Source organism: Bipolaris zeicola, assembly GCF_000523435.1.
Source record: "Bipolaris zeicola 26-R-13 unplaced genomic scaffold scaffold_5, whole genome shotgun sequence".
Classification (NCBI taxonomy): Eukaryota; Fungi; Ascomycota; class Dothideomycetes; order Pleosporales; family Pleosporaceae; genus Bipolaris; species Bipolaris zeicola.
In genome coordinates this window covers 242033-262883 of record NW_006912054.1, presented here as the reverse complement: position 1 = coordinate 262883, position 20851 = coordinate 242033, and the positions used below count along the sequence as shown (strand labels likewise).

The 20851-nt window shown below is 51.8% G+C and overlaps 6 protein-coding genes across 6 annotated transcripts; 2 read left to right on the top strand and 4 right to left on the bottom strand.

Annotated features, from left to right (window-relative positions):
- Positions 1-17: 17 nt before the first annotated feature.
- On the bottom strand, positions 18-1944 carry COCCADRAFT_82806 (uncharacterized protein; the record flags this gene model as incomplete). Its single annotated transcript, XM_007709065.1, has 2 exons — positions 18-872; positions 925-1944. 2 exons carry the CDS (start codon positions 1942-1944, stop codon positions 18-20), a joined length of 1875 nt encoding a protein of 624 aa, XP_007707255.1.
- Positions 1945-2297: 353 nt separating this feature from the next.
- COCCADRAFT_83059 (uncharacterized protein) lies at positions 2298-10673 on the top strand (the record flags this gene model as incomplete). The annotated part of the gene is made up of 4 exons (XM_007709064.1): positions 2298-2786; positions 2840-5367; positions 9582-9912; positions 9987-10673. 4 exons carry the CDS (start codon positions 2298-2300, stop codon positions 10671-10673), a joined length of 4035 nt encoding a protein of 1344 aa, XP_007707254.1.
- Positions 10674-10887: 214 nt separating this feature from the next.
- On the bottom strand, positions 10888-11046 carry COCCADRAFT_82957 (uncharacterized protein; the record flags this gene model as incomplete). The annotated part of the gene is made up of 1 exon (XM_007709063.1): positions 10888-11046. A coding segment is annotated over one exon (159 nt), but the record flags the coding sequence as incomplete, so codon positions are not given.
- Positions 11047-11432: 386 nt separating this feature from the next.
- On the bottom strand, positions 11433-13837 carry COCCADRAFT_800 (glycoside hydrolase family 13 protein; the record flags this gene model as incomplete). The annotated part of the gene is made up of 7 exons (XM_007708958.1): positions 11433-11459; positions 11514-12144; positions 12192-12527; positions 12577-13265; positions 13318-13530; positions 13582-13706; positions 13765-13837. The coding sequence occupies 7 exons, from the start codon at positions 13835-13837 to the stop codon at positions 11433-11435; spliced, it is 2094 nt and encodes a 697-aa protein (XP_007707148.1).
- Positions 13838-14479: 642 nt separating this feature from the next.
- On the top strand, positions 14480-16434 carry COCCADRAFT_82987 (uncharacterized protein; the record flags this gene model as incomplete). Its single annotated transcript, XM_007709062.1, has 3 exons — positions 14480-14942; positions 15008-16165; positions 16220-16434. 3 exons carry the CDS (start codon positions 14480-14482, stop codon positions 16432-16434), a joined length of 1836 nt encoding a protein of 611 aa, XP_007707252.1.
- Positions 16435-18874: 2440 nt separating this feature from the next.
- On the bottom strand, positions 18875-20608 carry COCCADRAFT_798 (uncharacterized protein; the record flags this gene model as incomplete). Its single annotated transcript, XM_007708957.1, has 1 exon — positions 18875-20608. One exon carries the CDS (start codon positions 20606-20608, stop codon positions 18875-18877), a length of 1734 nt encoding a protein of 577 aa, XP_007707147.1.
- Positions 20609-20851: the final 243 nt, after the last annotated feature.

Here is a 20851-nt window from a genome sequence, read left to right as displayed (position 1 = left end):
GATAATGATAACATAACTCATTTCGTCCACCGCTGCCAAAACTTCCACCCAACCTTCTCGCTGCCCTCATCCGGCATACGGAATTTTGTATTCTCCTTGTTCCTCCGCCGTCCCACCCATGCAAACCAAATGACGAGCCCGACAACCATGAAAGCGACGACGAGGAGCGTCTGGAGGGGCTCGGCGAAGACGGCTCTGCTGAGGAGGAAGAGGCTGACGCAGCAGAAGATGATGGGCGTGGTGATCCACGTTTTGTACGGTCGTTCTAGATCTGGTTCGCGGACGCGCAGGACGATGAGGCCCAGAACGGTTTGGAAGTAGAAGGCGTAGCCTGCGACACCGTAGAAGGTGACTAGCGTATCGAAGGAGCCGACAATGATGTAGATGGTTGTGAGAAAGGCGTTTAGCAACATGGCGGAGATAGGGGTGAAGAAGAAGCCTGCATCTTCGTCTGCGAACCAACTTACGAGTTTCTGGGGTATTTTGCTCTTGCTTTGGTTTGCATTGAGGGAGTGTAGGCGGATGGCACGATGGTTTTTGCCTAGGCCTATGTTCCCGAACATGGAGGGGAGATAGCCCTCCTTGCCTGCTGCGTAGACGAGGCGACCGGATGTAAATGTTGTAGCATTGAGCGCGCCGAAACATGAGCCGGAGACGAATAGGGCGAGGATTAGAGCGCCGACAGGACCGAAGACTTGCGAGCCAAAGGCCACGGCAACTGTGTTTGAAGACTCGATGACGGAGGCGGGGAGGACGAGGAAGTAGGAGATGTTGGCGAGGATATAGCAGAGTATGACGAGCGGCAGCGAGGTGTGGATGACGCGGGGAAGGTCGCGAGTGGGATTCTTGAATTCTCCTGTGACATAATTGACCTAGAAATGTTAGTGGATATGAGCAGATGCGCCGAGGTGGTGGTGAACCTACATTGTCCCAGCCATCGAATGCCCACAGCCCGGCGTATAGCGCGACGGCCCAGTTACTGACATTCTCGCTCGTGTCTTCGAACCAACCATGATGTTTCCAGTCGTCATTGGCCTTGCCTTTGTACGACAGGCCTGTCGCTGCAACCACAATGCCAATTACTGTGACTCCCAATAGGGCGAAGAATTTCAAGAACATAAAGACGTCAGCGCTCCGTGTACCTAGTTTTGTGGAGATACAATTAAGCAGTGTGACAATCACAAGTCCCACCAGAGCCACGCTCTTGTTCAACCATGTGCCCGCATCTACAGCCTCGGCTCCAATGACGGCGCGCACAACGTATTCACCAAAGATGATCGCGATGATGGCTGCCGAACCCGGCTTCAGCACCATGACTGCGCACCATGTGAACAAGAAACCCGCCCACTCGCCAAAGATTTTTGACAGGTAGACTTGGGCGCCACCATTGAGGGGTATAGCGCCTCCTAGCTCCGCATAGCTCGCCGCGCCCGTCCATGCCAATATTCCAGCGACGAGCCAGACCAGCAGGGACGCGCCAGGCGATCCTGCATTCTTGTTGACCTGAGAGGGCGAGGAGAAGATTCCACTCCCTATTATAAGACCGATAACCAGCGACAATCCATTAAGGTATGTCAAGCTTTTGTTCTTCTCTAATGAGCCGCCATTAAGAGCATTAGAGGGATCCAAGGCCGGGTTCGCAGGCGCGCCTAGGGCCGTGTATCCCTGTGCGGTGCTAGACAGAGGAAACAGATTCGGGGCAAAGTCAAAGGCGGAGGACACGCTGTAAGTGCGAGTGCGCCGCGGTCGGCTCGGGTCATGGCCGGCAGGGTTCAGTTCGGACAAGGGATCCTCGTCGTCAAAGGACAGTCTGCGCGAAGAGGGCGCGCCCGAGGAAGAAGATTCGTGAGAGGAACGAGGAGAGGCATGCGAAGACGAGGCGAGCGAGGCCAGTTCGAGTGAATCGCGAGTCGGGGGTGGCAGGTTGGAATAGCGGCCGGCCATGTTGCGAAAGGAAGGTAGGGGGATCGGGAGGGGAAGATACGGACGTCTATGTGCTCGCCATGGAGAGTTCGGAGTAATCAGCAAGAGGCAGTGACCAGCAGCCGGTTGTCCAATACTGTAGCTCGCTGGCGAAGCTGCGGTGTATGAATGGCGAAGCGTGCATGCGCAGTCGAAACGACGGAGCTCCTTATGCCGTCATGGGACTAGTTTCCGTGCCGGGCTAGTGGCCCAGGTCCCAAAAAAATGCGGGAACTCTTCGCAACTCGGGTGGTGCCGTGCATCTTTTGTATACGGACGGGCAGACCATGTATCCCACGCCCGTATCAAATGCCCAGGTGCCGAGCCGGTAGGAGATGCAAGGCCGACTTTTGCAATCCGTGGGCTGGCAGCGTGCCCTCCGTCGCCCCGCCCTTCACCACTACACGCGTATAACGTCGTCGCGATGGGCGGTCACGCGCAACACCAAGAACAGGGCCGACGATGTGCGCTTGGAGTCGTTGACGGCAAAATGGCAGCCGCATTGGGATGAGCTGTCTTCCAAGTGGCACAAACTACGCACTTCGGACCGCGGCAATGCTTATGTGCTGCCAATGTTTCCTTATCCGTCGGGCACCCTTCATCTCGGACATCTACGAGTATACACCATATCCGATGTCCTGGCTCGCTTCAAGCACATGCAGGGCTACAAGGTCCTGCATCCCATCGGATGGGACGCCTTTGGTCTGCCTGCCGAGAATGCAGCAATCGAGCGGGGAGTCCATCCCGAGAAATGGACGCTGCTCAACATCAAAGCCATGAAGACCCAGATGAAGCAAATGGGTGGTCGATGGGACTGGGACGCTGTATGCAACATCTTTTGGGTAGACAGCACAGGAGCTGATCCACTTGTACATAGGAAATACGAACATGCGATCCTGCCTTTTACAAGCACACTCAGCGCATCTTCCTCATGCTCCACGACCGCGGCCTCGCATATCAAGCAGAGTCTCTTGTCAACTACGACCCTGTCGACAAGACGGTCCTTGCCAACGAACAGGTAGATGCCAATGGCTGCTCCTGGCGTTCTGGCGCAAAGGTAGAGAAGGTCATGTTGAAGCAATGGTTTTTGAAAATCAAGGAGTTTCAAGAACCTTTACTAAAAGATTTAGATGCTCTTGCAACACATGACAGATGGCCAGAAAAAGTACTAGCTATGCAAAGAAACTGGATCGGCAAGTCGGAAGGTGCAAAACTCTGTTTCGAAATCATCTCAACAGGTAGCGATGTGTCTTTTGAGCCTGTTGATGTATTCACAACCAGGGCTGATACCTTGTTTGGGGTACAGTACATTGCTTTGTCTTTGAGTCATCCCGTTGTCCAAAAACTAGCTGCCCAGGACGAGTCCCTTCGCGCATTCATCGAACGAGCAAAGGACCTACCTCCAGACACAAAAGAAGGCTTCCTGCTTCGGAGCATCGTAGCCAGAAACCCATTGGCTTACGTCCGCGGTACTGCTGGACCTACTATTCCTGTTTATGTGGCTCCCTACGTCCTGGATGACTATGGTTCTGGTGCTGTCATGGGTGTACCTGGCCACGATACGCGAGATCACGCATTCTGGCGAGCCAACGTTGGCGATGAGCCCATAAGGTTAGTTGTGTCTACGAAGAAGAACGATCTGCCTACTCCAATTGTACCACGAAGCGGGAAAGATGTACCCGTAACCGAAAGAGGATTTGTTGCTGCTGACATTGAGAATTTTGGCGGCATGCCTTCCAAGCAAGCTGCCCGCGAAGTCGTCCAGGCTATCGTAAGCACTGGCAAACAAGCCGAAATAACAGCAAACTGGCGTCTCCGGGACTGGCTCATAAGTCGCCAACGGTATTGGGGTGCCCCCATTCCCATTATACATTGTGACTCCTGCGGTGCTGTGCCAGTCCCTGAAAAGGACCTTCCCGTCCAACTACCGGATTTACCCGACAGCTTCTTCCAAGGTCGCAAGGGAAACCCACTAGAAGAAGACGAGAATTGGAAAAAGACCTCGTGCCCGCAATGCGGCTCCGCTGCTGAACGCGAAACTGATACCATGGACACTTTTATGGATTCATCCTGGTACTTTTTCAGATTTTTAGATCCTAAGAATGATGACGCTCTGGTCGATCCTGTCAAAGCCAACAGCGGTATGCCAGTGGATTTGTACATTGGTGGAGTGGAACATGCCATCCTACACCTTCTGTACGCTCGCTTCATTTCAAAATTCCTCGCTACGACTTCAACGTGGCCGAAAGGCTATTTGACGAATGGCGAGCCATTCACTCGACTCATCACTCAAGGCATGGTACATGGAGAGACCTTTACCGACCCTGAAAACGGGCGCTTCCTTCGACCAGATGAAGTCGACTTGACGAATCCTTCCAAACCTCTTATCAAAGCCACTGGCCAAACGCCAAACGTGAGCTACGAGAAGATGTCTAAGAGCAAGTACAATGGCGTGGATCCCGGTGCTACAATTGCCAAGTACGGCGCAGATGCAACGCGTGCCCATATGCTCTTCCAAGCACCGGTCGGTGATGTGCTGGAATATGACGAAAAGAAAATTATCGGTGTGCAACGCTGGCTGCATCGAGTCGTGAAGCTAGCGGCTGCTTCCTGGCTACCCGATGACGAAGTCGAAAGTTTTGCTATCCCAAAGAGCATTGATGAGAATCTCTTGTTTATCCTGCAAAACCTCTCACAACTAGAAAATCCAAAAACCGCCTCTCGAGAGACCTTAATCTCTACACTCAAACCAGACGAAGCCCAACTCTGGATCAAAACCCAGCAAACCATTGCCAGCGTCACAGAATCCTTTTCGCAAACTTATTCCCTCAATACCATCATCAGCGACCTAATGACACTCACAAACACCATCTGGGATACTCCTCACGTCTCTCCTACAACATCCTATCTCAAATGGTACTCTGTAGCCCACCTCATCCGCATGCTCGCCCCCATCGCACCAGGAGTAGCAGAAGAATCCTGGCACCTGCTCACCACCTGCATAACCTCCCAAGAGTCCAGCACGGACATCCCAACAGTCTTCGCAACAGGGTTTCCGCAAGCCGATCTCGCCATTATCCCGCTCCTAACCACGACCCGCAAATGCGTGGTCCAAGTCGACGGCAAGCGCAAGTTTGAAGCGGACATTGCGAAGCTCCCGGCTTCGGTCAATCCCAAGGATGGCAAGGCCGTAGCGCAGTTTGTACTATCTGAGCTACTTAAGACGGAAGCAGGGAAGGAGTGGTTCGATAGGGAAACGGGCAAGATCTGGAAGGCTAGTCCTTCGCATGAAGCCAGTGACGAATTTGATGGCATAGTACCGCAGGGCTGGAAGGTCATTGCTGTGAACGGTGGTGCTCTTTGCAATTTCGTGGCACCGAGGAAGCCGAAGGGGGAGAAGACGGGGTAGGTGTGTATGATAGATGAATTTTTGCGTGTAGGTTAGATGTATAGTATGTTTTGTGCAAGTAGTATTATCTATGGAAAAAAGTGGTTTGATTGACTGTATGAGTAAAGGCTGTTGTGCGATAGTAGTATGCTGAGATATTGGAGGGATTTCCTTGTTTGGATGGTGACTGGTGATATGCAGACCCCCACCATCGCAGGTGTGGGCAGTAGCCGCAATGCTACTTTGCTGGATCAAGCCCAATGTCTTAGGCAATGCGGATAGTCCCAATCCTTTAGTTGATGAGGCCTGGTGCATAGCGAGGATTAAGCGACTCTTTCCTAACTGAGACTTACCGACTCTTGATAAAGTTGACGGCCCTGTTTTCTAAGCTACAGTCCAGGTTGCTAGGCGTATAAGTTGAGAAGTGCTACCTATGCAAGAGATTTTGCCTATTAAGGAGGAGACGCAAAAGGTCGAGGTGCCATAGCAGCTGAGAGGCCTCCTTAGTCTTTTGTTGGTCACAAATCCTGAAAAAGGTCCTCTGCCTCAGCTGTGATGGCATCGGAAGAGTTCCAGGGGTTCAAGAAGGTTGAAGGCGCATAACAAGTGTGCATTGTATCAAGCTATGGCTAAGTAAACGTCCAAGGTTACAGTCTACTTATCAAGAAACTGGCGTGAGGGGAAGACCTGACATCTGCCATTGTGTTTTCATGAACCAACTTCAGCTGAGTCCAACTTAGTAGATGTGTTACGGCACCCGAGACTACCAGCTAGACAAAGACCAAAGACCCGATACGCTAAACTCCGAACTGCTTAACCAGTGCACTGGTAGTCGTAGTTCATGCGAGATGCCTCCGTATCCTTCGGAACCCAAATCGTAACCTTTTGTCCACTCGACTCAAGCGTACCTTCGTACTCATCAAAGAACGGGCGCCAGTACACCTGACCGGTGCCCCCCTCACAATCGATATTGATCGTGACAGCCACAGTGTTGGTCATGGTAGTCTCGAAGCTAGCAGAAACGCCAATCTCTGCACTGATAGCGTCCCATGCGCTTGCACCCAGAGTCAAAGATGAAGTGATGGAGAAGGTCTCCGACTTGGAAGTTGTGACTTCGTAAGCACCAGCGTTGGGAACTTGGGCAACGAAGACGGCGGAGCCGGGCTTGTAGACATTGATTCGTGTGACTACGTCTGAGAAGCGGTCGGCTTGCTGTGTTTCATGCGGTTAGCTCTGTGGATAGGGTGGAGATGTTATATCGAGATACGTACTCTGGTTTCCAATTCATCCGCCTCTGCACCCAAGGTTTGCATCTGAACGTTGTTCTCTTCGGTAGACATCTCCTCATAAACGAGGCTTGCAGGCAGACGGCGCCAATCCGTGTTGAGCCTGATAGCAACCTCAGACCAGGGTTCAGGAGGTGGAGTGGATTGGTAGCCGCCAGTGTCGGAGCTCTTGCACTCGGACTCAATGTTTCTAGCTCTACCGCCCCAGGTCGATGCAGGGTTGCAAATCTCGAAATTTTCGTTGTTGCAGAACGAAATGCGGCAGTTGCCCTCGGTCCAGACACGGCAAGCTCTGGGATTGAGGCAGACGCTCCGGTTTGGATCAACTTCGCCAAAGTACGAGTTGCCATCCATGATGGTGCTGCCTGTGAAACAAAAACGAAATCGATTAGGCTGCGTTCGAACGGTGACAAGATCTGAGAATCAGAAAGAGGGGTAAGAACTTACAATCACCCCAGTTTGGCTGCAGCCTTGACTCGCAAAAGATGCCACCAGTTTGCTCTCCGTCCCAGTCCTCCTGACGAGCCATGAGACTAGAGGGAGCTGCCATAGCTGGATGAGAGGTCAAAGCCGCAAGCAGCGGCAAGAGCGTAAGGTACTGCATCTTCTGATATTCGAAGAGAAGTTTTGCTTGATGATGAAGGAATTGACTGAAGAACTGATTACTGGCTGTGATGATGACAACTGAACAAACCCATTCGACTCTTTATACTTTCTGACTTCCACTCTGCTTCTCTTTTTCACAACTCTCACATCGAGACCGTTTGTTAGCTCTACCATCCGTGTTTTCCGGTCAAGCGTGTGGCTTATTGATTGTCTCAAACAGCATCGTCGTTCTGTATGGCTAGCAGAGCTAGGAATCATGTTCGACGTCACTGTTGAGTTTGGTCGATGGCTGAGATCAATCCTTCGTTTCGTGTCAGGCCAGCACCCAAGCTTTCTAGTGCTACCAAAAAGCCTGAACGGGGAATGATAATGGGGCCAGTTGAGGATCCAATATGCCCTGCCTGACAATAGGGTACAGTTACACGCAGACAGTGCTTCAAGCGTCTATTCGTGCTTCCCTTGTTAAAGATAGCGGTGCCTCATTCATTACAGATCCATAACAATAATAACACACAGTATCAAGGCAGTGCATCAACTGGCACGGTAACATGGTGTATATCCTACGATATTCCTCACGATCTCGATGAAACGGTACGTAAAAGGCTCACAAAGGTCTGTCCCTACGTCATGGGGGCCTAATCCAGAGTGAAATCTGCCAAGGGCCAAGGGCCAAGTATCTCAATCTGTACACACTGAGCCATATTGCCAAGTTAGAATGCCTGTTATTTCCTATTCACATCCTCGATCATAGCAGATCTGTGGAGTAATATGCCAAGGTGTACTCTTTTAGTAACAGGCGGGCTCGTTGTGACCATTCACGTCCATTCGCTAGTTCGGGTAACGGCACCTTCCGCGCACCTTGATGGACAGCTAGGGCGTAAGCGAGGCGCCTCCTGATGGAGCCTAACTGAACAGCACCATTAACTGGTTCTCACAGACTGTAGTATGCTTCGCCTCTTCGCCAACCCCGATGAAACACTTCCACGTCATGTGGCATCTGAGATGTGGCTAAGATATACAACAATATGGACGCCCCGTAAACAGGGAGGAATCCCTACTCAGTGTTCCAGTACTTCATACCATACTACTCCTTTTCTCTGTTATGTTTGTTAAAATGATCAACGTCGTTTTGCTATTCGTAGCACACCTACTATTTTCCACATCGGCTCATGCCCAGGTCTTCAACGACTCATCAGTGCAAAACTGCAGTGGCCCTATCCAAGTCATAGCCCGTGACGATTTTCCTATCAACTCAACCGGCACAGCTCGTTTAGCTCAGGGGTCGGCACGTGAGCCCTGGTATGTCAGTCTTACCATAACCGATAGGCGCGAGCCAGGCATCGTCTACGGCGACAGTATAACCTGGCAACAGTTGGAAGGTTTCCTAAGTGTTCCAAGTTCGTTAGTGGGGAGTCAACAAAACAATCAGACTGAATACTGTATGTTCATGCTTCCACCGCGAGACTCTTCATCGCAGGAGGAAGCTGGAGATTGTATCAGTGTGTTGAGCGACGAGTGCATGAGATCCCTGGTACATAACACCCCGTCCATGTGGGACGGCCGTTGTCATAAACCAAGCGATGTCGAAGAGGCTTGTGGAACACACGTTCCATTGGTATCACGTACGTTCTTTCTAGTTGACTTCTTCCTTACGGGGCATTCTATTTCAACCCACTTGTATACGAACTCTTTCTAACAATGCAAAAGATTCCCCATCAAATTTCTCCAGTACCGATTGCACCTTGACTGGGCTTCCCCATATCGACTTGCCAGAAGGTTATCGAACCTACGGTGATTTGCCTGTGGCTGTGTATGGCGGTGGAAATGATCGCGAGAATTTCGACTTGTATGATAAGAATGTTCGCCAAGTGGTACCTATGCTCTTCACAATCAAGTCTCCAGACGGTACTGTTGAGAATAAGGCAGTTTGTCTAGCTCCAGACAGTGTCCTTGAGGGTAGCCGTATTCCAGAATCTACTGCAGCCCGCTCGAGCTCTGCGCATGCATTTGAAGCAGCACTCATGGCGATGGCTGTTGTGTTTCTTCTATCCATAGCTTAGAAGACGAATAGCACAATGTTGCCCCAATTATATACGCTTCACATATTTTCTGCCGCAATATTCATGACTTTTGTAGCTTTCTGAGCGATATCGATGTTGTTTACCAATGATGCGTGAAAATGTCTTCGCAGAACTCGTACAAAGCCGACCCCAAGCTCCGCTACTATCTCCGAGCCCTCCGTCGTCATCATCGCGGAACCGATTCCGAGCCCTGCATCATAATCTTCCGAAGCCCATCTCACCAAGCACAAACGCACCCAACATCCCGTAGACCTCCAGCCAAAAAATGCTGTTCGCTCGACTTCCGCGGACGCTGACCCCACGCGCCATCCGCGCCTTCTCAACCACACGCCTGCGCTTCCAATCCTCATTCATACCATACACACCAACATGTCCCTCGCCAACATGCGAATGCGCCTCTGCGCCGAAAGACCTCGACATCGATCGCAAGACACCGCTGCTGAACACAATGGCCCCGTACTCAGAACAAGTCGTGTTCTGCACGGGAAAAGACGATTGGGCCAGCAACATTGAGCAAGAAGAAGGCGAAACGGGCGAGTTCGTCAAAGGACTAAAAGGTGTGATAGGAAAAGGTACACCGGGATTCGATGTAGGTTCGTTTTGACAATCCTGTACTTTCTCTCCAAAAAAAACCGAACAGAAACACTAACAAAATATCTCCAGCCCTTCACGAACGTTCTCATAACCGCCTCCTCCCTCCCCAAAAGCACCACACCCAACACAACAACAGCCCTCCTCTTCCCTAGCTTCAAGCGTATCCAAAACCTCCCACACACCCATACTTCCCTCTCCGACTTCGCAACCGCATACCTCAAAGCCAAAACCCTCCACCCCATGCACGCCAACCTGTCCGCAGCACAAAAAGCCAACCTAACCCGCGACGAATCAAAAGCAGCATCCCTCCCAGAAGCTCAGGAAATAACAACCCTCACAATCTTCATCTGCGGCCACGGCGGCCGCGACCAGCGCTGCGGCATCCTCGGCCCACTTTTGCAATCCGCATTTCGCAGCGAATTCCAGCGCAGAGGGCTAGATGCAGATGTGGGACTCATAAGTCACATCGGGGGCCACAAGTACGCGGGAAACGTCATCATGTATGTCCCGCCGAGTATGCAAGGGAATAATGAGCTTGGTGGGGCGGGTGTGTGGTATGGACGTGTGGGACCGGAGCATGTTGAGGGGTTGGTGGAGGAGACGTTTGTCAGAGGAAGAGTTGTCACCGAGTTGCTGAGGGGTGGTGTTATGCAGGATGGACGGAATATCGGGAGAATGGTTGAGGCGCAGATGAAGAGGGATAGTGGGGCGGAAGATGAGGGCGTGTTGAAGTTGAAGGCTAGAGCAAGGGGGTAGACGTGCTGGTGTGAATGTAGATGGTTGTCAGATTATTGTATAGAAACGATACACTCTGTAGAACATCAAAATAGAGATTTATCTGTGTATTACTGAATGCTTAAATTACCTTGGTCTAGCCAAATACTGCAAAAACAAATTTTCTTGTTTCTCCGATAACTCAGAGATCGTTGTTCAGTCCGAAGATACAACGAACCAAAAAAAACAGTTTACTTCAAACATCTATGAGAGAGAAGAATGAAGAAGAGCAAAAAAAGAAAACGTACAAGCCCGACGTGGGGGTCGAACCCACAACCTTGAGATGTACTGAGTAATCGTGTCTGTTAGACCGTGAAAGACTAAGAGTCTCACGCTCTACCGATTGAGCTAGCCGGGCTATTGCTGTTTCGATGGATAAACTTGAAACTGGAACGAATATGACGATATTGATCTCAAATCACGGGAGCCATGCGATAATGGTTCTCCCGTTGTTCAATGTGTCGAATGACGCCGGTATTGGCGGAAGAGAAATTTTCGTTCCGCGGTTCAACGATTACTAGCCCCGCCCACTCACGTCACCTAACGTCCACGTAAAATATAGCGTGAACCAGCACAACGGTACGATTTCTACGCCGGCACCATGCACATTGCTTTCTACTGCATCACATCCAAGAATGTGTCCCTGAAAAGAGATGGTATCATTTCATCGCATATCTATTCGCTCTATAATAAATGCCGCTAATCATTCTGGCTAGTATCGCTTATCTATCATCAAGCAGTCTACAAAGTGCTCTCAAGCGCAAGGACCTGGTAATTCGTTAGCATGGTGTACTTGTAGAGAGGATAAGAGATGCGACTTACAATGGCAGTCCTGCTGGGAATGTAAACTTGCAAAAAGTTCTTTCTGTTGTTCCAGGCGAAGGGAGTGGTGAAGAACCTAGTTGATTCATCCACATTTCCGTGGCCACCATAGATCTTGCTATCGGTGCTCAGTACAATCCTGTAGGTGCCCTCCTGCTCCACACCAACACGGTAGTCTGTGAAGCTGTTCTGAGGATGGAAGTTGAAGATCCACAGCAGCCCAGCGCGCTCAAACACAATGACCTTGTCGCCTTCGTGCTTGAGACTGACATAGGCTTGTGGCGAGTGGAGCCAGCCGTACTTCTCCTCGGTCCACTGCATCTTACTGTCAAAGTCGTTCAGGAACTTGTAACGGAGGAGTTCGTCATCTGGGAGGTTGAATTGACGGCGAGCATAGTGGAAGCTGTTGTTGTTGCCTTCACGGGGGAAGTCCAGCCACTCTGGGTGACCAAACTCATTGCCTTCAAAGTTGAGATAACCTTCGCCTCCGAGACCATGAGTGATCAATCGGATCATCTTGTGCAGCGACAGACCCCTGTCAATCACAGGTGTCAACTCGGTGAGCGTTGACATGTTGGTATACATCTGTGCATCGCAGAGCCAGAAGAGAAGTGTCTTGTCTCCCACAAGTCTGTATTGTGTTAGCATACATTTGTAAGTATGTTGAAGTTGACTTACGCTTGGTCGTGGCTCTCGGCATAGGCAATGGTCTTCTCGCCATGACGTCGGTTTGTCAGAGTGAAGACAAGGGCGCCCATGTCCCAGTCAATGTCCTGCTTCTCCTTCAACCACTTGATGTAAAGGTCTGGTACGGCCATGGCTAATCTGTAGTCGAACCCTATGCCACCTAGAGAGAGTGACACACAGAGACCAGGCATACCAGAGACGTCTTCGGCAATCGTGATGGAGTCAGGGTAAAGGGTGTGCAATAGCTCGTTTGCAAGCATCAGATAGACGACTGCCTCTTCGTCTACCGAGTCGCCAAAGTACTCGTGGTAGCCACCAGAGAAGCCCCTGTAAGGGTGTCAGTGTATACAGGAATAGGAAAACTGGCAATACTTACGTTCCGATACCGTGATGGGTGTACAGCATACTGGTGACTCCATCGAATCGGAAACCATCAAAACGGTACTCCTCCATCCAGAAGCGCAAGTTGCTGAGAAGGAAGCGCAGCACTTCATGGTGGCCATAGTTGAACAGTCTGCTGTCCCATAGGTCGTGTCGTCCCTTTGGACCGGAATGGAAGTAAAGATGGTCACTGCCGTCAAACATGTTCAGGCCATCAAGTACATTCTTGGATGCGTGGCTGTGCACCATATCCAACAACACTGTGATGCCCATGCCGTGTGCAGTGTCAATGAGCTCTTTGAGGTCGTCTGGGAGACCATATCTGCTACTTGCAGCAAAGAAGCTGTTGATCTGGTATCCGAAACTGGCGTAGTAGGCATGCTCCATGACTGCCATCAACTGTATAGTGTTGTATCCCAGGCGCTGGATTCGTGGGAGAATATTTTGTGTAAACTCCTTGTATGTAGCAACCTTTGGCTCGGGCGAGGATATACCAACGTGAGCCTCGTAGATTCGCGCACTCTTGGGCTTTGGTGGGCGCTGGTTCTTCCATACATACTTCTGGGGAGGGTTCCAGAAGCGCGCATCGTATACGGGGGAGACGCTGAGGTCTTGGGTTACTCGGGTGATCCAGGCAGGGAGGCGCTCCTGGCGGGCGTGGTCATTGGGGGTTACAAATGAGACCTAGTTGTTTCTGTCAGTTGTGCGTTGGACTGAGGATGCATAACCAATGTACCTTGATCTTGGAATCGTGAGGGATGGCAGGCTGGCCGTCCTTGTTAGGAAGCGTCACCTCGAAGACACCGAAGTCGTTCTTGGTCATGGGTGTCGCATCGCGGTCCCAGTTGTTGAAGTCGCCAATGAGGTAGGCACGCAGGGCATTGGGAGCCCATTCGCGGTATACGACATCGCCATTGGGCTGGACATTGAAGCCGAATTTTTCGAAACCCTGCAAGCGCCGTCAGTGACTGCGTGGCAGCGAGATGAACAAACTACGCACCCGCGAGAACTTTTCCAGGCCCCCCTCTGTCTCGTCAATTGTCTTGATCCATTTCTGGGCCTTTGAGAAGCGGCTCTTGAGGGAGTCTTTGAAGGGCTCTAGATAGCCGTCGAGTTGGATGATGCCTGTGGATAGCCGTCAGATCAGTCAATTGCGCGGGGCATTGGCAGGGGCAGCGCGTACCGGTTCCATCATTGGGTATCTTGCCCGGTGCATCGCTCGTCGTCGAGTTTGCTGCAGCTTGGTTGAGCTCCATCGTGTGTGTGGGATGGGGCGTTGTCAGGCGCGCAAAGTATCCAGGGAGGGGTTTGCTATGAAGGGCAAGACAGCGACAACGGACAGAGCAATTGCGCAGCTATTTAAAAGAGCAATGGCAAAAAAACGAGGCTCATAGGCTATCTGCAGGAGAAATCATTTCCTTTTTGCGGGGTCATTAACCCGCTTCCAGCGCAGGGCAGGACTCAACGAAAGGGCGTTGACCCAACGACACAACGTCATAGCTCGCTGGCGGCTGGATGGGGCATCGCGCCCCCGCCACCTGTCCCAACAGTAGACATAGCATAATGCCCAGCGAGATGAGCGCACAATTCTCCGCTACTACTAATACTACTATAACACTACTGAAGGCGGGCGGAGGGGCGAGGGGCGAGGGCTAACTGCAACAGGCGTCGCGGAGGGCGTTGGCGGCTATGTTTCCACTGCGCGGCAACGAGTCCCTTATCGGCATCGGCTGCCGTGGGGAGCTTCCCCCGCATCTCAGCTCGACGTGGGGACACAAGCTCGCGGCTCAACCACGGTAACTGTCGCAGCCGCCTTGGGGCTATTGAATAGCGCTCGTGACTTCTGCTCTCTGTTCCAACTATATATACATAGACTCCTGTCATGTGAAGCCCTCTGCATGCCCTTCTCAGTCACGATGCTACTTTCCAGGCCGCTCCAGCGCGCCCTCCCCGCTGCTGTCTCGCCACAGGCACGCGCCTCCTACCTTGCTCTCTACAGCATCTCGCGCGCCACCCGCCTGCCACTGTCCCTGCCGTTGTCACATACCCGCAAGTCGTCGAGGTTTCATCGATCCGACTTTAGCGGCCAGGGCTTCTCTTCTTTCTACGAGCCAGACCAGCCAACCCGGGGCCCGCTGGGCGGCGCAAGCAGTGTAGGTGCCGGGGTCATCACGCCCAAGGTCCTGCGCCAGCATCTCGACCAATTCGTTGTCGACCAGGATCGCGCAAAGATAGTCCTGAGCGTGGCGGTCCATGAGCACCATCTGCGCATACAGGAGCTCAAGCGACAGCAGCAGGAGCAAGCGAGGTTGGAGGCCCAGGCCCAGAGGAGGGCGTCCGTCTTCCGCCATCCTGTAGAAGGTACACTACACCGAACCCTCACCTTGGCTCTGCTACCAACCTGATCACGCGACTAATAAATACAGTAGACGAGTTTCCGGGCCAGCAGTCTACCGTAGAATTGCACAATCATAATGACCCGCAATCCTTCAGCGAAGCCCCAGCGTATCGGCCGGCGTCGGACTCCCCGGCAGACCCTGACTCGTTAATTGACAACAGCGAACACCAGCTGCTGATAGAAAAGTCCAATGTGCTCATACTCGGTCCAACAGGTGTTGGCAAAACGCTCATGTGCAAGACACTGGCAAAGACACTGGGCCTGCCCATTTCCATGTCTGATTGCACCACCTTCACACAAGCTGGATACATTGGTGATGATGTGGAATCATGTGTAGCTCGTTTGTTCTCTGCTGCAAACTATGACATTGAAGCGACAGAGCATGGCATCATAGTACTGGATGAGATTGACAAGATTGCTGGCACAAAGATATCATACGGCAAGGACGTTGGTGGAGAGGGGGTCCAACAAGCCCTCCTCAAGATCATTGAGGGTACTACTGTGCAGGTGCAAGCCAAGCCAGAGAAGAGTGCCAACAGACCCGGTGGCACTGGTAGAATGGACACGCCTCAACCTCCTGGTCCAGGAGCAAGTAAGGGCGAGGTCTTCAACATCCGAACTGACAACATTCTCTTCATATGTACCGGCGCATTCTCGAACCTCCACAAGATCATCCTCGACCGGAAATCTAAAAGTGGCATGGGCTTCGGGGCGTCAATACGGTCATCCAGCGCACATGCGGCTGCTGATGGTACCATGTTGAGAGGTCCAGAGGCCGAGTTGTTCAAAAAGGACGCTCCCTTCTTTGTTCCACCAAAGTCAGAAGTGCCAAACCCCTTTGGCATCAGACAAGTCGTAAAGGAAGACAAGGTCAATGTGCTTGATCATGTGCAACCAGAAGACTTGCAGAAATTCGGCATGATACCTGAACTTATTGGCAGAATACCCACCGTTTGTGCGGTGGCAGCTCTAGACGAAGACGCCCTGGTTCGTGTACTCACTGAGCCCAAGGACAGCCTCATCCGGCAGGAGGAGCACAAGTCGTATCTTAGGAATATTGAGCTGCGCTTCACCACAGGAGCTCTGCGGGAAATTGCACGCAAAGCCAGCAAGATGGGTACTGGTGCTCGTGGGTTGCGACACATTGTTGATCAGCTTCTCCTACAAGCCAAGTACGAGACACCTGGTATGTATCGCTGCTGAACTGAGAACCAAGGGTAAATCGCTAACAAGACAACAGGATCAAGCGTCAAGCACATCCTCGTAACGCAAGACGTCGCCCTCCTCAAGCGCGCACCACTATACTTCCACCGAGGCCAATCCGCCGCCTTTGAAGCCACGCACGCACAAGAAGAAGAGAAATGGGAGGAAGAGCTTCGTCGCCACGAAGACCCATCGATCCTCATGGTCAACAACTTCCAAGAGTACAGGAAAGCTGGTGCTGCAGGCTTTTAGCCTATGCGAAACCACATGGGCTTTGTGTCACCCACCCGTTTACATCTGCCGTGCATGGCGCATCTTTGGAACCATGCATGCTGTTATAGTCGATCTGCCTTCCCTCCGATGAGACCTAGACGGCTTCGGCCCGTTGCCAGCGCTCCGGGGTAAGGAAGAGCCAAGCGTTTCGGTTTCGTGAGTGGTGTGTGTGGTGAGTCGTTGTAGTCAGTCGCCATACCTTCTCCATTACGGTTTTTAGGTTTTTAGCATGGCTTTCAGTAGTCTTGTGACGGTCCTTTTTTCGCATTTTTATTTTCATGTCGATTTTTTTCATTGGATGGGCTTTTTTTGGCAAAGCTTTTTTTCCATGCCGTTATGTATCAACGAGTCCCTTGTTTGCATTGGTGGATACCGAAATCGTTTTGGAATTCAGCTACTAGGAGTTACTTTATTCTGCCCGGTCAGATATGAGTTATGGGAAAGTTTATCTGATGAATATATGGATATACGTATTACACACACCAGGTTCACCCTCTGTTATCAATTCTTGAAGCCCCGTTCTCTCTCTTCATCTAATACCTTCGCCGTCCCTCCCTCCCGTCTTACCCTCTTCCACCCTTATCCACACTCGCCGTCCCTCCCCGTCTTACCCTCCCCCCCCTTTACTACAACCGCTTGTCTCGATTCCCCCAGGAAAGTTCCAACTCAATCAAATCCGGCAACTACATGCCCCCCGATATCTCACTTCCCTAAAAACTTACGTCACTCACGCATGTGCATACTCACATCCCCAAACCCTAACCTTCTTCCCCCCGCAGAAACAAAAGTCCCCATCAAGCACAAATCTCCGATCATACATACATTCATAACAGAAAAGCTGCGGTCATACATACATACATGCAGACATAGCCATCTGCAACCTATACAGGTTACTCACACCGATCGGTACTTCCCGCGGATGTACCCCTTCAAACTCTAATTCCCCCCCTCCCTCCCTTTTGCGCAGCCCAATCACTTTCAAGCGCAAACTGGGAAGGCATTCGCCTCATTTCGCAACGACGACGTACGCGAAAAAAGTTGGCATTATGGCGGTGGGAGAGGGGGGGGAAGGTTGAGGGGAAAAAAATGCGTAATAAGCCCAGATCATGTGATAGACAATACATGAAGTGGCGGGGGAAAAGGCAGAGAGAGGGGTAAAAGGGAGGGGGTGGGCAGCGAGCACAAAAAAACGACGCTTATGTAGCTAAGAGGGCGGTGTTGGGAAGGGGGGGCTAGAGTTTGCACGTGTGTATATTTCAGATAGTTCTTGTGTGCGGGCAAGGGCGAAAGGATGAAAGGGGGGAAAGTACTAATAAGTGAGGAGAGAGTTAGTTTGATAAAAGTATATTGCTTAACATTTCTTCTTTCCTTCATTCTTCAAGGTTGGGTATATATACACGCAAGTTAAGGTGTGCGGGAAGAGGAATGATAAAAGAAGTGAAGAAGCATACATTATAGTCTACATACAAGGGAAAACGAACAGTGAAAAAATATGGCCCTTTTTGGGTCGATAGTAACGTAAAGGCAGCGTGAAACGGAAGAGTCCGGGAAGGCGAAAAATAACGGAGGGGGGGGTATCGTCTTACTGAATCGACGGACTAAAAAAACTGGAGGGGGAGGGAGGAGGGGAAAGGGAATGGACGTAGACGGGGGAGGGGGACTGGGCTGATGCAGACAGATTGGATTGCGCAAGCGCGAGAAGAGAGAGAGACAGAGAGTGCGCGGATGATGTGACTTGACTACTATGGACAACAAATGCACAGACAAGGGGGTATCGTTGTTGGGCCCCACGAACGAAGCCGCTCGCTCTTCGGCGAAACAGTAATGTGCACCGCCTGCATGTGGGACGATGCGCAATCGTGGGGGACTGGGAAGGGAAGGTGCGACGGAACGTGGACAGCTGAAAAGCACAAGCGCGCTCACACTTACTCACACTCGACATGACAAGACAATATATCAAATCTGTCATTGTCCCTGCGGAGGGAAACAACCAATGTATAGAATTTGGTTACAAAAAAAGGGTGTTAGTCTAAAAATTAAAGTCGTAGTATCCAACAAGTAAAAAAAAAGACCGCGACAATTCTATGGCTCTCAATCCGTGAGCCTCTCCCAAATCGAAACAAAAAGACGAGCATTCTGGGCATTCATGTTGAAAACGTAAGTGTGAAGGACCTCATTGGTCAAAAACACATCTTCCCAGGACCAGTTTGGCCGAAGCCCATGGTGCCACAAGTGCCGATGAATAGAAGCGTGCCAAAGAATACACGCGGAGCTGTTCCGTAATGACCCAATGCTCCTCCCAAATTCGTCACCCACTATTACAATACATGCCTTTGAACGCCGCTCATAATGCCCGCTATGCATGTTGCTAGGTTTTTTTAGGTGTGTTCATAATTCGTACTTTCGTGTCATGGAGATTTCACTCTTCGAAATCTTCATACAACATGAATCCCGGCTGGGCACGCATCTTTTTGGCACCTCTTCCTTGATCCCATGTTGGTGATGCTGGTCGTGACGTGGCCCGAGATGGTGGCTGGGACGAGTACATTTGTGGATATGATGGTTGTGCCGGGAACTGAAAGTTGAACGTCTGTGGGAAGCTATCCAACGAGTGAGGACGCTGAAGCGCGTAGCCGTTCTGGCTAGGGACCTGTTCTCCTGTCGGACTCAGCATGGTCGGTGGGAAGTAGCTTTGTCCCCGTTGGTGATTGGCGTATTGCTGGGTTGGCGGTGGTGCAGGCATGCCAGTGCCGTAGAAACCCATACCAGTTTGGTTGGATGCCTGGGCGGCCATAGTAGAGCCCATCATTCGAGAGTACTGTGCTTCTCGTGGAAAGAAGACACTCTGAGAGTGAGGCAGGCCTGGTGTCTGGGGAACAATGGGGGTAGTGGGTAGCGAGTACTGGCTACTGCAGACGGTAGGAGAGTATTCTGATATGGGAACTGCATACTGCATAGGCATGGCCTCGTGGGGGCCCGTGGGGATGGTCAGAGCACTCAGAGTCTCTGATGGGTTCTCTTTGTTCTTGTGGTCGTCTGTAATTTGAACAATCTCAGAAATCTCTTGGGCGAGCAAGTGATCATTGGCGTCCTTGAAAGTAAAAATAACGCGGTAGCCTACTGGCGACTTGTCTTCTTGATGCCTACAGTAGCATGTAATTCGCATAACGAACTCAACCTTCTTCGCAGCAGAAGAGAAGTCTGGGCTGTCGTTGTCCTGCCACCTCTTGAACTCCTTCTCGTTGATCATGATGATGCGGTCATCTTCGTAGCTCGACCACTCCTTCTCGTCGTCTGCTTCCCGCTTCTTCTTGCGGTTGAACCTCTTGGCCTCACGCTCTTTGCAGCCCTCGCAGATGATGACTGCGCCGCCGTTCTGAGGGTGGCATCGGTCCTCTTTAGCAATGTCGGTAATGGCGACTCCACGCGGGCGACGCGGGGTTGGCTCATCGCCCCGTGCACGACGGAAAGCACGCTCCAGGCCCTCTGGCTTGTCAACTGCAGTTGCCAAGACCAAAGTCAGTTGCAAGCGGGCGGTGCTGTTGTTCTTCTCGTTCGCCTCGACTTCCTCGGTGCTGGCCATTTGCTTTGGCTTTGCAAGATTTTGACGGGGGAAGCGTATCCATTGGTAGTGGGGGGAGAGGGGATCCATGGTGACGGTAGTCTTGATTTGTGTTTCAGCACGGTTCTTGTTCTTATCGAGAGCAATTGAGACAGTCGATTGCTTGATGGGCTGAGGAATGTGGATAGCAGGCCAGGTGTCAGTGGGCAGGGAGTCGGCACACGTCTCGGGTGAGCTGGTTTGACTCTGTTCCCGGTTGAAGTCGCCGGGCGAATTGGCATTGCTGAAGATGAAGGTCTCGTGGGGCGAGGGCGTGTTGGAGGTTGGGGTTGATTGGGCCGTGTTGACAAAGGTGGTGAAGTCGTCTTCTGGGCGGATGCATGGGTAGGTCTGGTTGGAGAAGGAGGTGAGGTCAAGGGCCGAGTCCTGTTTCCTGCTGGTGCGGTCGGCGGTCGAGGTCATGACGGCGGCATCGTAGGGCTGGGGGAAGCCAGTATGGTCGATGCGCATCTGCCAGAACGAGTCCTGGAAGTCGCCGGCGCCGTGGTTCTCCAGGTCCTGGGGGTTGACGAAGGAGGTGAAGGAGTTCATTGTGTCCATTGCCGGCAGGGCAGGGCAGGACAGAGCAGAGAGGAGGCGTGATGGGAAATAGTGGGCCGGATGAGGGTCCCGCGGGGATCGACGGAGATAAACGAAGGTGGACAGGTGCAGTTGAGCAAGATGCAAAGTCAGAGACACCCGTGGGTCAAGAGAAGCGACAGTGAGGGACTATAAGGTGCGGGCGGGCGAATCCTGGTCGCCAATGGGCGGTGGCCTCTGCTGGTGAGGGGTCTG